This window comes from Syngnathus scovelli, chromosome 21 (genome assembly GCF_024217435.2).
Source record: "Syngnathus scovelli strain Florida chromosome 21, RoL_Ssco_1.2, whole genome shotgun sequence".
NCBI lineage: Eukaryota > Metazoa > Chordata > Actinopteri > Syngnathiformes > Syngnathidae > Syngnathus > Syngnathus scovelli.
In genome coordinates, this window is record NC_090867.1 from 8,763,302 (window position 1) to 8,777,096 (window position 13,795).

Consider the following 13,795-nt stretch of genomic DNA (forward strand, 5'->3'; position numbering starts at 1 on the left):
AGACGTGCCGTCCCATTCGTGTGAATCCGCGCTGTATATACCAAGTAGTTGGTAGAGGGAGTTAAGGCTGGAGCTCCAGGCTTCTCCTGCCTCCTTTCCAGCAGCTTCCGTGAAATGGGCCGCGCTGCTATAGGCGTGGAGTCGATCGATACACTCCAGAACCAGGGAGATCATTCCCTGCAGATGCAAAAAAATGCTAATTTATCCAGCTAATTCGATTAAATATAACAAAGCGTTGATTTGGTTCACCTCTTCTTGAAAGAGGTTCTGCCGGTTTTTCAAAGCTCGAAGAAGATTCTGCTTGTCTTCATGGTCCAGGTGATCATCAGGCGGCTGGAAGTAGCCAATCAGATCCTGAAGACTCAGGCTGATGGAGTCAATTGGGATATCGAAACTTGCGCTCTTTCCTTTTGCTCGTAATGTATCGAGACTCCTGGGAATGACAAGAACGAAGAAAATCCAAATTGGGGGAAACTCAAATTATAAATATGTTTCAAAATACGCAGAGATGTTAAAGGTTAAAACCTTATGAACAGGTTGAATAAGAAGACGGTACTGCGGATGACTCTGGCAGTGTGACTTTCTTCATGTTGGGAACGAGATAAGGTCAGCCCGTCGTCCATGTGACCTTCATGGTGCATGAGGGCCTAAAAGAAAAATATCATCAGAATATAATGCATAATATAACCATCAGAAAAACACTGACTGCTACATCTGTCAAAGCATACAAAATAAAACTTGGTGACCATGAATTAGAATTTTTTTTTTTTTTTTTCATAAAATATAACGTTACCTTTCTTTGAATGTCACCAATGCGTGCAGATTTCGCATCAGCAGTCTGATACGTGAGCCACAGACCGGTGTCGACATGTTGAATGTAACACACCGAGTCGCCATATTTAATATCAGGCGTCCCCATTCCGTCCACTTCCTTTTTTACACCAAGGTCAACCTTTTCCTAGCAGAGAAAAAAAGACAACACACCTTTTGGAAAAAGACTACAAGGCAAAGAATGTACAATCCATACCTTGGATGATCGGAAACAAAAGGCTGTCGACTTGGCATCGGCCTTGTCTTTTTCCATTAGGAGTAATGATTTCTCCGTCAGACTTAGGTACCGCCCACTTGTCACATGTCTCAGTCGGAACGGCTGACCCCAGCGAATATGACTACCGCTCCATCTGGACGCAAAAAATAAATGAACAGGAGCATCTCATAACCCAAAGCAGTATAGAGGTTGGCAAAATTCCTCATATGGTTGTTTAAATTGTGATGTATATTTTATTTTATTTGACACATTTGAAATACTTACAGAACTCGGAGTGTCTCCAGCCTCCACAGCGACCTGGCATGGCTGGACACTGCTCCGCCCTCATAATGCACCGTTCTAAATCAAATGATCAAGACTCCTTTATATCATTAATCCGTCACATTTTTAATAAAAAACAGTTCATATTAGCAATAATCTTTCAATCGTGTTAAAAATAAAAAATAGATTTTCCTTAATGATAACAACTAAGTGTAGGAATAAAATCCCACCAAAATTTACTATAATAATAATTTATACGTGCATATTACCTCTTCTGCTCCTCCCCGTGGTCTTCTGATGGAACGGTTAAACACTCATCCATGTGACCATGAAGGAGGCGCAAGACATCTCCTCCTATCAAGAAACCTGCAGAAATATTAAATAAAAAAAAAGGAAGATGTGACATCAGAGAAATATCAAGATGGATGTCTCCACGTGGTGCCTCCACATTATAATATTTTAGTATTCTAATTTTTTTTGGTCAAGTTTCTTCAAGGTCGCAAAAAGACATTCCACAGACGATACTTTTTAATAGACTTTTTAAAATGCTCTAACCCAAATAAAAAAAGATATGATTAATTGGATCTAGTATAATACAACAAAGATTAATGGAGATATATTTGTGTACCTTGTGCTACTTCACTACCGGAACAGATTGGAGTAATGCTCCAGAGCGTCTGCTGGAATGCAGCGTCTACATTTTGACACTGGTTGCCATAGGACAGATGCTAGAGGAAAAAAAACATCATTAAAATAATAACAGATATTGTTTTAATCCAGGAAGTAGCCAAGAAAATCTTGCCTGACTGACAAAAAGAATTGTTTCAAATAGTAAAGAAGAAAGTATGAACCTGCACAAAGCAAAAACAGAAATTACCAGATATCTCTCGGATGAGATGCTGACAAGGATGAGATCATCCCCCACTCTAACCTTCTCTCCCTCAGAACGTTGCTTTGATGCTGGATGAATGGTCCACCAGCATGCCTCACCTGAACAGAAGGTTCAAACATGACTCACAAAGGACTCAATATCATACGCTGTGATGTCATCGCAGAAGATATTTATAGCTGCAAAAAGATCTATATATAGAACTTAATTTGAGATGTTCCATAAATACCTGTGGTGTCCTCCTGCAGCCCTACATCAAAAGCTAATTTATCTGTGGATGATCGCGAGGTGGATAGACAACACAAGTACTGTGGAGAAATAAAACAACCAATCAATGACTTCTTCATCTGAAACTTTAAAGAACAAAATTAGTTCGAGTAGCGGACAGACCATTCCACTGTACGAGTGTCGGAGAAGTATCGCGTGTCCGTATAACGAAGTGCGATGACCACCACCTTGGATTATCTGGGAAAAAAATAATGATTGGAGGAAACAAAGACCAACCAACGTCTGAAAAAGTGCATTTTATATTATAAAATATTATAAAACTCATCCAACTACTACTCCATTTTTTTCCAACTCACTCCTCCAGTCTTCTCTTCATTACTAGCCAGCATCTCCTGAAGAGCTCGAACTGACAGTGACTGCTCCAAGACAAAAGTACAGATTGACAGATCTGGAGGAACATTCTGCAACAACAAAATCAAATCAACAAAATCAAATCTTTTTCATGGCATACTTGACTTTTTTTTTTTGTCTGCACATGAAGGTCCAAACCTTGGAGTTTGAGATGGATTCAAGGAAACACAGCCTGTTTCCGAAGCCTTCAGCAGCTAGGCAGAGTTTCTGTTGCTCCTTATGTATTGTGGCCGAACACTGGAGGACCACCTCATCGTTCTGAGTAGACACACACAAACTGATTTTAAAAACTGATTTTTGTCTTTGCATGGCCTTCAGGATTTGAAACAGAAATTGCTCGTGGGCCGGTCAGTGGATGAGGATTTGGAAAAGTGAGAGTGAGCGAGTGAGTGTGGAGGATGGGTTGCATCTGTGATGATGTAATCAGAGCAGAGATGGGAGTGGACTCTCACTTAATAGCCAAACACAAAATCTCTCAAGTGGAAACACATGATTCAAGCTACGCTAGTTCATTTTATTTACAATAAATCAAAAAGTCATTCCTTGCAATTTGATTTTAGTGACATGAGGAAATCCGCCAGAACAAACCTGAATTCCTGCAGCCCACAATATCACCACTAGCTTAAGGAAATGAAAATCACTGCAATGGTAAGACACCATCAATGACTGCGGGCAACACACACACACCCACCCACACACACCGAGGCTGATGACTTCTTATTCTGCTGCCCTCGTAAATTCTAAGCGTGTGCAAGTTGTCCTGAGAAGGAATCACAACCTGAATCACCTTAGAAGGACATTAAGCTACAGGGCCAGCTGTACACAAACACACACATCTGTCATAAAATAGCACAGCGCAGACACAAGGACAAGCAGCATAAATCAAAACATGAAAAATATTTGGATATGTGAATACAACAAATTCAATTCCAACACTACTAAGGCCTTTATTTAATCCCGTCAACTCCTGATTTACTGTTAGGACTTCATTTGTGTTACTCTGCATGATTAAAACTTCTGACCTCAGCACAATATTTTTTTTTCTGTGAGAAAATGTGTCCAACTATTCTCCTATATTAGTTTCCCAGTACTGGATGCGAATGTTTGAATGTGAAGCGTATGAATAATTGATCCACTGAAAAGCGCTTTGAGTGTTGTGTTACAGTAAAGTGCCATATCAATCAGATTATTATCATTTCTGATTATATTACAATTATGTTTGTGATTAATCAATTGATTTCATTGTGTTGTCTGCTTCAGCAGGAGTATTGTTTTGTATTGTTTGTATTTATATTAAATATCATTTAAATAATAGCTAAGAATAACTGCATATTTTAAATAGTCAGTCATATTTGATCTATATTTTTATATATTTTATTGAAATATGTCCAATATCTGGCATTTCCTGTACTGAATTGTAAATAAACACAATTGCTCTGGTCGTTTTTACACCAAACTATTCAATCAATATTCTCAGGTGGTGGTGGTAAACTCCATCCTGCAGCCCGAACTATTCAATCAATATTCATATGCTCTGTTTAAAAAGGTGGAGGTCGTGATTTCCCTTCATTTGCATTGATTTATCTCGATTTAACTTTCTCACGACTGCAAAGAGCAGGTGGATTGGTTGAGTAGCCGAGGAACGGACTGCAGCAGCGGGGTTTATGTTGACTGTCTGTACCGCACTGCGCTCCCCCAATCCAGCCAACACACGAGCCCTTAATCCTGTCAAATTCGCCTTGACGATGCGCATTGCTGACAAATTCCTCCATCGTTCGTTCCATCACTTGTCGCCACCCATCCTGGCTGACGAACCATTTGTGTCGGTGCAAGCTGTCATCCTTAATGCGGTAAACTGGCCGTCCTTTCCCGCACGCACGCACCCTCGCACGCACACGCCCACCATCCAAGTCTCACGCGCAGCTCTACATTCTTCCCAGCATCAAAACGACTTACAGTTCGCAGAAACTGAATTTCATCCTCGCCTTCTCCGTCAGCCATGGTTTGCTCTCACTCGAGCTTGCCGCAGCTTGTGGGAAGTTGTTAAGGGGGGTGCGCGCGCCTGTACGTCTCCGAAAGCGTCACACGCAGCCAAAGCGATGGGACTCGCCTCATTAGTGTGCGCGCACACGGAGGGAGGTGCTGCACTAGCCTTTCCTTGCCTGCAAACTCAATTCTCGCGGTATTTGGGAGTTTGCAAAAAGATGAGAATCCATCTTGTCCCGAAAAGCAATCATCAATTTTGGGTGCGGGGGAAATGTGGCTGCGACATAAACGCATCATTAGACGAATGCACGGACGCTGCTGTTAATTTCCATTGCCAAATTAGGTGTAAACAAAAGTTTGGTAGGCTGCAAAAGTTGTCAAAATAGTTTCAATAGTTTCCCCAGATTGATACAGTGAAAAACTCCATCGTTTCAATCTGGCTCTTGTCAGGTTAGAGCTGCACAGGTTTGAGAGAAAATTCTTTGGCGCCCTCTAGTGGCAAAACCCAGTAATACAACTAAGGCGTCCCGGATGGTCTTGAAAGATTTTGACTGCAGCTTTCTCATTAGATACTAAAAGTCCCACTCACCGATTGATGCTGTGAAAAAAAAATAAAAGCACGATATTTTTACACACAATGTGGTTATGCAAAATTAATATGGATGAATTAAATAGATCATATACTGTACAAAAAGTTTATTTTTGATCATTAAAAAACCTGTGCCACACAAATAGATTTTCTTTTTGTACATTATGGCCATTCTAAAACCACTGGTTTATCCAATTTATTTCTATAGCCCTTAAGCTATCAATTTATAAACACTACAAGCGTGTCATTCAAACAGATGCAATAATTGAGTTCATTAATAAATTCCGATTTATTTTATTACTACTATGTACTATTTTGAATAATACTGTAAATGACACCTGGTAAACACGAAACAGTCATTTTCTGAAGTCTCTTACTGTTGGTGTGGTTCTACACCTCACTATTGTAACCAAGGATGGGAGCCAGCCACTTCTCAACTTCCTCTATACGCATCTTTTTCCTTCTTGAATAATCCTCCACCTGATCACAAAAACAAAACATTTGATCATTCTTTGCCTTACTCCATTTTTTTCCTCCTCTTAAAAATGACACACATCATGTCAATCATTCCATCCATACTTTCCGACATGTGTGTTTTTTTTTTATGCGAGTGCACGATTCAGTTGCTTTTCAAAACCTGCCTGCTCCTTGGTGATCTTTCCAACAGCAAAGTATGTGGCGTGGGGGTTGGAGAAATAAAGTCCAGAGACTGAGGCAGCGGGGGTCATTGCCAGTGATTCTGTCAAGGTAATACCTGAACACAGAAAAAAAAAAAAAAAAAGTAGCTTTTAATACTATGCACAACTTTGTTGCCCTTGTTAGTTTTCAGTTCTTACATACTCAACTTTATAATGCGTCGATCAATCATCGAATAAATTGTCTATAATCTTACCAATGCTCTCCTCTATATGAGCAAGCTTCCACATTGTAATCTTCTCAGTGTGATCAGGTTGGCTTGGGTAGCCTGCGGCCGGTCTGATACCCTGATAACGAACCCTGTGTAGGTCCGAGGCTTGCAGAGACTCCTCGCCACTGTAGCCCCACAGTTCCTTGCGCACACGAACGTGTAGCTCTTCTGCAAATGCCTGGGGGGAAATGAAGACAAGGTCATGCTCCACGATGGTGAGACCTCTGGAGTATTAAGCTATTGCAATCTATACCATATTGAAATGAGGTCTAACTAGTCCATAAAATGCCAAATTGAGTCATTTGGATGCAGTACTGCACCTCTGCCAGTCGGTCAGCCAAGGCTTTGACCATGATACTGTTGTAGTCATCTCCCTCAGCTTGGAACTGCCGACTCAGTTCCTCAGCACCAAACACTCCCACGGCAAAGACCCCGATGTAATCAGCCAAGCCGCAGTCGATGGGTGCCACAAAGTCAGCCAAGCACATGTAGGGTTCGGAATTTGAACTGTCCTTTTCTACCTGAGAAATAAAAATAAAAAAAAGGAATGATCTAATGTCGTTGATAAGGCCACATTTTCTCTTACCTGTTGCCGTAAACCGTGCAAGACTGCGATGGGCTCGGAATCGTTATTATTGTACACGTTGATGTCGTCGCCGTTACTTTGGGCTCGCCAGAACCCGACCAGTCCTCGCCCCGTAAGACTCGAGTTAACAATCATTTGGTTGAGCAGCCGCTGGGCATCATCAAAAACTTTGCGTGCCTCCAATCCTATTAAGAACAAAAATCTGAATACCATTTGTCATCTTCATCCAGCTTTTCAGAATGCGGGGGAAAAAAATGATTAAAAAATAGTTCGTAGCAGAAAAAAAATCTCTATGATACAAAATAAAAATATGAACATACGGCAAATGAAGTTTTAATATAAAAAAATTAAAATAAAGTCAAAATGGACTTGTCTGTCCGTTAAAAAAAATACTATGAAATATTAGAGAATCATATCCCACAATTGACTAACCAAACAAAAAAGTGAACGCATACCAACTGTCTTGTCATTGAAGATCTTTGGGTAGCCTCGATTAGGATACTTTCCCCTGAGCTGCCACACATCAAAGAAAGGCTTCCAATCGATGAAATCAATCAGTTTGGTCAGGTCATATTGATCAAAAACACGGGTGCCAAAGAACTGAGGACTCACTGGAAGACAAATGATAATCATTTTGATTATGAATAAATACCCTAACCTGCTCTAGATACGAAACTGAATTACAAAGAGGTAACGTGGCCTCAAATTGATCACAATATTTTTCAGAAACACGACAATGTGCCAAATCAAAGCTTCTTAAAATAGACATTGCAACACTTTTTATTTGCATTAAAAATGCACCAATTTGTGGTACGATTAGGAAATGATGTCAATAAAAAACACATTACCTGGCTTCATTTCCGATAACCAGTCAATATGTAGACCTTTTTCTCTAGCCTGGGATAGAGACAGATAACGGCGATCCTGAGAAGACAAAAAAAACCTAAAAATATAAGACAAATCATTTATGTGTATCGCAACTTTGCTGTACCTTCAAGGAGTCGTAGTGCTCCTGTCTTATCTCTTCATATTCCTCCTTGATATCTTCAAAATATTCTTCTCTTGAGCTATCGTCCAGTAGCTGAGAGCACTGAAAAACAGTCATCCCTCGTTTTTCTCCCATCACTTACCAAATAGCAAATCTATGCTAGCAAGTATCTTCAGCTTCGGCTAGAGTGAAGATCTTTACCACAACTACGCTGCGAGAAGCATCCAGAACATGGATAACAGGGGAGGTGTAACGCGGGGCGATCTTCACTGCCGTGTGAGTCCTGAGGGAAAAAAAAAAAACCATCATAAATGTCATGTGACCAATTCAAGAAAAGATGAACACTGCACTTTGAGGTGGTGGCTCCTCCGATCAGCAATGGAGTTGCCATCCCCAGTCTCTCCATTTCTTTGGCCACATGGATCATCTCATCTAGAGAAGGGGTGATGAGGCCGGACAAGCCGATAATGTCTGCAAGAAAGATTATTTTATGCGACAGACAAGATGGGAGGTAAAAGATATTTTTAAATTGTACCTGCTTTTTGTTCCACGGCCTCTCGGAGAATCTTATCGCAAGGAACCATCACACCCAAGTCAACCACTCTGAAATACAAATGGCGACCTTGTCATCGTTTTGTAAAAAAGTGATTGTCCTATCAGAGGTTTTACCTGAAGTTGTTGCAACCCAGGACCACACCTACGATGTTCTTGCCAATATCATGGACGTCACCTTTGACTGTCGCTAGAATGACGGTGCCTTGATAAGGACTCTGCATCCAGAAAATAAATGCTATGAATCAAACTATTATTTAATTATAATTTTTTTTTTGACACAAACCATCTCTGACGTTGACCCAGACACAGCTAACATCTCCTTTCTCTCTTTCTCCATGAAGGGAATGAGATGGCCCACTGCCTTCTTCATAACACGAGCCGACTTAATGACCTGCAAAGGTTATATATTACCGTATAATATCTCAACACATCTATTTTTTTTCCTTGTCAGAGTTTTTTATTTTCCTACCTGTGGCAGGAACATCTTCCCAGCACCAAAAAGATCTCCGACCACCTTCATGCCGTTCATTAAAGGACCCTCAATGATGTGAAGGGGGCGGGCGTAGCGATCACTATTTGTCCGACATTCTTCCACATCCTGCACCACGTATGTTTCTATTCCCTGACGTCGGAAACAGGGAGATGCACATTTATTGAAATGATGTGATTTAAATTAAAATGAAAGGCAGAATTACCTTGATGAGAGCGTAGGCCAACCTATCCTCCACACTTTTTTCTCTCCACTTGTCTGTTGGAACAACCTTTTTCCCTCCCTTCACATAGTTCTGTCAAGTAATACCGCAATAAGACCAATAATCAAAGTAACAATTCGATTTTCTAACTGTACTTGTGCATAGGCCAGAAGTTTCTCCGTGGCGTCCACGTCTTTGTTCCAGATCAGGTTCTCGCACATTAGCAGGAGCTCTTTATCAATATCATCGTACACGGGCAGATTCCCTGCGTTGACGATTCCCATGTCCATCCCATCCTGAGAAAACACTAAGCACTTAATCCTTGTATATTTAATTTATTATAATGACCTTGGATTACCTTAATAGCATGATAGAGAAATGCTCCATGCATAGCTTCTCGGATGACCTCCATTCCTCTGAAGGAGAAAGACAGGTTGGAGAGACCTCCACTCACTCTGGCTCTTGGTAATGTCTCCTGCACACATACACAAATGTACAAAATAAAAAAAATCCTTGATTCCGAGTGTGTCATACTGCACCTTAATCATTTTTGTGGCCCAGATGAAATTGACAGCATACTCGTTGTGTTCCTCCATGCCCGTCCCAATTGTCAGGATATTGGGGTCGAAGATGATGTCGTTAGGGTTAAACCTAATTTTACTAACCAACAGGTTATAAGCTCGGGTGCAGATCTCCACTTTACGAGCTGTGTCTGTGGCCTGGAGAAAAAAAAATGCTCAGATGTTTTGTATTCTGCATGTGTGTGTGATACACGATGTCCTCTCACCTGACCTTCCTCATCGAAGGCCATGACCACGACAGCGGCGCCGTAGCGTTTCACAGTTGCTGCTCTCCTCAGGAACTCCATCTCACCTTCCTTCAAACTTATGCTGTTGACGATACATTTCCCCTGGCAGCATTTCAAACCAGATTCAATCACTGCAAAGTTGGACGAGTCAATACACAGAGGAACCTGGGGAGGAGAAGCAGATGAGATTAAGGTGTCCATGTAAACGGTGGAATATTTTGATAGTACCCGAGCAATGTCCGGCTCAGAAGCAATAAAATTACAAAATCGAGCCATGGCTGTCGGACCATCCAGCATTCCTTCGTCCATGTTGACATCGAGGACTTGAGCTCCCATCTCCACCTGTTCCTTGGCCACGACTAAAGCATCCTAAAAATGACATGAGCGATATATACTTGATGGTTTTACAGTTTTTGAATCCCAAGTAATACATACATTTATTCGGTTTGTGTGGCGAGTGAGAGACTAAGATTTGACCTTTGACTCACCTCATAGTTTCCAGCCATAATCATCTTGGCAAACTTACGTGACCCAGACACATTGCAACGCTCGCCGATGTTTACAAAGTTGGTGTAAGGGCCTATCTTGAATGGTTCCAGACCTACAAGAACAAAATGTAAAGCTGTGATTTTTTTTTAATAAGTTAATAAGTGAGTGAATTACCTGAGAGCAGTAAGTAGTCCTGATAAATGTCCTCCACAGGAACTCGAGGTTGGCAGTCTTTAACTGCTTCTGATAGGGCTCTGTGGATGACAAAAGTATTTTCTTAACACTTCACACTATAATCGAATAAAATTGTTGATAAAAAAAAGTTGATTCAAGAAAAGGGGGCAAATAAACCACAATTAAATTGAATTCAACTTGAAAATTAGAATTTAGAATACTTTTGAGCATGTTTGAACTTGTGCAACTGATTTATGAAAATAAAAATGATTTACTTGTTTACTGTATGCAGATGGAGTCATTTCAAAAGGTGAGCGCGATCAATCAAATGAGAGAAATCATGCTGACCTTATGTGAGCCGGAGTGGTGCCGCAACAGCCTCCGACAATATTGACGAGCCCGTCCATTGCAAACTCCTGAAGGCAGACATTTGAGCAAAAACATCAGGAATTTTACAGCCAAACACCTGGTAGAGGTTTTTATTAAAAATAAATAAATAAAATAAATAAAATGTCATTTTTTAAAATAAATTTGTAAAATGATCTGTGGGGAATACCCATCCATCTGTCCGTCCATCCATATATTTTTGATTTAAACACAATTTAATTTTACCTTTAAATTGGAAGCCGTGACTGCAGGAGTTTCATCATAAGCTCCAAATGTGTTAGGAAGACCTAACAGTAAAACCCAAATGATAAGAGCATTATAAAACGACACTTGTATGAATTATTAAACAGTTAATTTAAACTTTAATTCAATTTTTAATAATTACCTGCATTGGGGTAGCAGATTATAAAAGCAGTGGTACTCTTTCCTATGGCCTCGATGAATGGTCTCATCTCCGTTGCCCCTAAAGCGCAGTTGAGGCCGATACTAAGGAACAAAATCAGTAGCAAAGTGGTGATCACAAATAGACGTTCTCAACAATAAGAAGGGGAAAAATCTGTATAAATGGTGTCGAAAAAATATATGTATTATATTTACGGACAATCAATATAAATGATATTTTTCCTTGAATTCGGTTTACCTGAAAATCAAACCTGCCTGAGATTACCCCAGGGAAAAATGAACCCAAATGTTTCATATAAATCCGATATATTACATAATCATTGTTCTTTTTCGAGATACTTGCAACTTACCATAACGGTTCAGCATGTGATACACTCACGACGAAGGCATCTCCTGTCTGACCGGACAAAGTTCGCCCGCTCCTGTCAACAATGGTACCTGATATCTACAAAAAAAAAAAAGCACAAAAAAAACTTAGAAAATACTGTAGTGGTCAAAGTTGAATTAAAAAACACAAAGGTAAACTATACTTGACCTACAAAGAGAGGTTTCCTCTGGTCGCACTCCTCAAACAGCAGATCGATGGCGAACAGTGCTGCCTGCAGAAACATCAAGATTGTGAAAATCTACACACCCCTGTTTAAATGTCAGGATTTTATTTTACAGATACAAGTGTACTAGATTCAAACGGAAGCCATATATTTATTTTGTTATAATTTTTCATCACTCCTGTTCAGTGAACTCCTGACAAGCACCTACCTTGGCATTGGCTGTGTCGAAGATGGTTTCAACCATAATGATGTCTGCTCCTCCATCTAATAAACCTCTGACTTGCTCCGTATAGGCTTCAACTAGCTCATCAAAAGCTGTTAAAAGACACAAACATGAAATCAGAATGCTTCAAATATTCATTTAAAATCAAATAAATCCTTTAAGATTCATTAATGAGAGGGAACTTACTTATGTTTCTGAAATCAGGTCTTTCTACAGATGGTGATACAGATAGTGTTTTATTGGTTGGGCCAACTGCTCCGGCCACGTAGCGCTTGCATCCTGACAACACATAAAATATGATAAAGTATATCTGTCATCATTATTTCAATAAATAAAAAAAATGAACCAAACCAGTTTGTTTGCCAACATCGTCCGCCGCTTTTCTTGCTAGCTCCGCTGATGCTTTATTAAGTCGATAAGCCTGAAAAAACAAAATAGAAAAAAAGACACCACTTTTCAACTCCAATTTAGGCCAGGATGGAAAATATTGCTATTTGTGAAACTCAGTGAATTTGCTCCTACTATGTGCGCCAGTCCATAATCAGCCTGAGCAACAGACGTGCTGCTGAATGTGTTGGTCTCAATAATGTCCGCACCAGCCAGCAGATATTCCTGCCAGAAGAAAAGCATACATTTTATTAAAATATTTAAAGTTTCACATATTGAGCTTTTCTTGGAGTTCCTGCTGGCCGGACACTTCCAAAAAGTTTATTATTTCTAACAACCTTGTGAATATTATAGATGACATCTGGCTTTGTGATGCTTAGCAGGTCGTTGTTTCCTTTGAGAGAGAACTTATGCTCTTTAAATTCTTCCCCTCGGAAATCGTCCTCCTCAAGCTCCTGTTGCTGGATCATGGTTCCCATACCGCCGTCCAGGATCATGATCCTTTGCTGTAACAATGCTCGCAGCTCGGACTCCAGAAGACATCTGTCTGGAAATTAAAATTTAAAAAGATTGAAATATCACCAAAAAATACTTAGCATATAAAAAACAAAATAGTTGCTGGGAAAGCATTGAAGCTGGCTTGCCAGGCTAAATCTTTACCTATTCCATATATGATTTATTATTGATTTTAACTAGGAAATTAATTTCTTGTCACAAAAAACTAATTAATGTATCACTGGAAAATACATAAATCACTGTAATAATCTTGATCTGTCTGAAAACTGTCAGTGTCAGCACTATGCAGTCTCACCCATCATTCAAGATTTACGCTTTGACATTTTATACTTTAAAGCTCAGAAAATTATTTGTGGAATAAATAACTATGAAGTTAGACAGGTGTCAGTTGTCAAGAGTGTGAATTTATTGCACAAAAATGTGCTTTGTGGTTACCTCCCCCGCTAGCTTCCACAACTTTTACACGTGCATGCTAAAAGCTAACGGTACAAAAGCTACTATGTGTAGGTGTGTGTTTAAAATGCAAATACCTGTTTCTGAAGAATATTGGGGGGCGCCTTGAGTCTGAACCATCTTTTATAATATTCGAGGATGTTGGCAGGGGAATCCAAGCGACCCGATTCGGGTTAATTCCTAAGAGTTTAACTTATTTTGGATCCTCCATGTAAACTTCCTGGTTGGATTTTCAAAATAAAACGACTTTGTGCTGCGTGCAAAA

General features: G+C 40.0%; 2 protein-coding genes across 3 annotated transcripts in view; both read right to left on the bottom strand.

Moving 5' to 3' along the window:
• Positions 1-4,960, bottom strand: part of ryr2a (ryanodine receptor 2a (cardiac)) — a 29,174-nt gene extending 24,214 nt beyond the window's left edge. For both annotated transcript variants that reach the window (XM_049758531.2, XM_049758530.2), the window contains exons 1-14: positions 4,794-4,960; positions 2,976-3,095; positions 2,783-2,887; positions 2,589-2,663; positions 2,428-2,506; positions 2,187-2,299; positions 1,938-2,037; positions 1,579-1,675; positions 1,313-1,387; positions 1,028-1,181; positions 794-958; positions 526-647; positions 250-433; positions 42-177 (exon numbers count right to left, since the gene is read on the bottom strand). In XM_049758531.2, coding sequence (XP_049614488.1) covers positions 42-177; positions 250-433; positions 526-647; positions 794-958; positions 1,028-1,181; positions 1,313-1,387; positions 1,579-1,675; positions 1,938-2,037; positions 2,187-2,299; positions 2,428-2,506; positions 2,589-2,663; positions 2,783-2,887; positions 2,976-3,095; positions 4,794-4,838 — 1,570 coding nt within the window. In that variant the 5' untranslated portion in view covers positions 4,839-4,960. The remainder of the gene's footprint in view (positions 1-41; positions 178-249; positions 434-525; positions 648-793; positions 959-1,027; positions 1,182-1,312; positions 1,388-1,578; positions 1,676-1,937; positions 2,038-2,186; positions 2,300-2,427; positions 2,507-2,588; positions 2,664-2,782; positions 2,888-2,975; positions 3,096-4,793) is intronic.
• A 544-nt stretch (positions 4,961-5,504) lies between these two features.
• Positions 5,505-13,768, bottom strand: mtr (5-methyltetrahydrofolate-homocysteine methyltransferase). Its single transcript, XM_049758412.1, has 33 exons — positions 13,608-13,768; positions 12,900-13,108; positions 12,697-12,786; positions 12,526-12,595; positions 12,361-12,453; positions 12,160-12,266; positions 11,940-11,999; positions 11,751-11,845; positions 11,384-11,484; positions 11,224-11,285; positions 10,960-11,027; positions 10,612-10,691; positions 10,437-10,549; positions 10,177-10,317; positions 9,928-10,113; positions 9,680-9,859; positions 9,499-9,615; positions 9,296-9,436; positions 9,144-9,233; positions 8,918-9,070; positions 8,732-8,839; positions 8,563-8,663; positions 8,429-8,496; positions 8,244-8,364; positions 8,095-8,176; positions 7,897-7,995; positions 7,754-7,829; positions 7,361-7,516; positions 6,906-7,090; positions 6,640-6,840; positions 6,305-6,497; positions 6,054-6,166; positions 5,505-5,892 (listed from the first exon to the last, which is right to left on the bottom strand). The coding sequence occupies exons 1-33, from the start codon at positions 13,648-13,650 to the stop codon at positions 5,803-5,805; spliced, it is 3,792 nt and encodes a 1,263-aa protein (XP_049614369.1). The 5' UTR covers positions 13,651-13,768; the 3' UTR covers positions 5,505-5,802.
• Between the last annotated feature and the right edge of the window lie 27 nt (positions 13,769-13,795).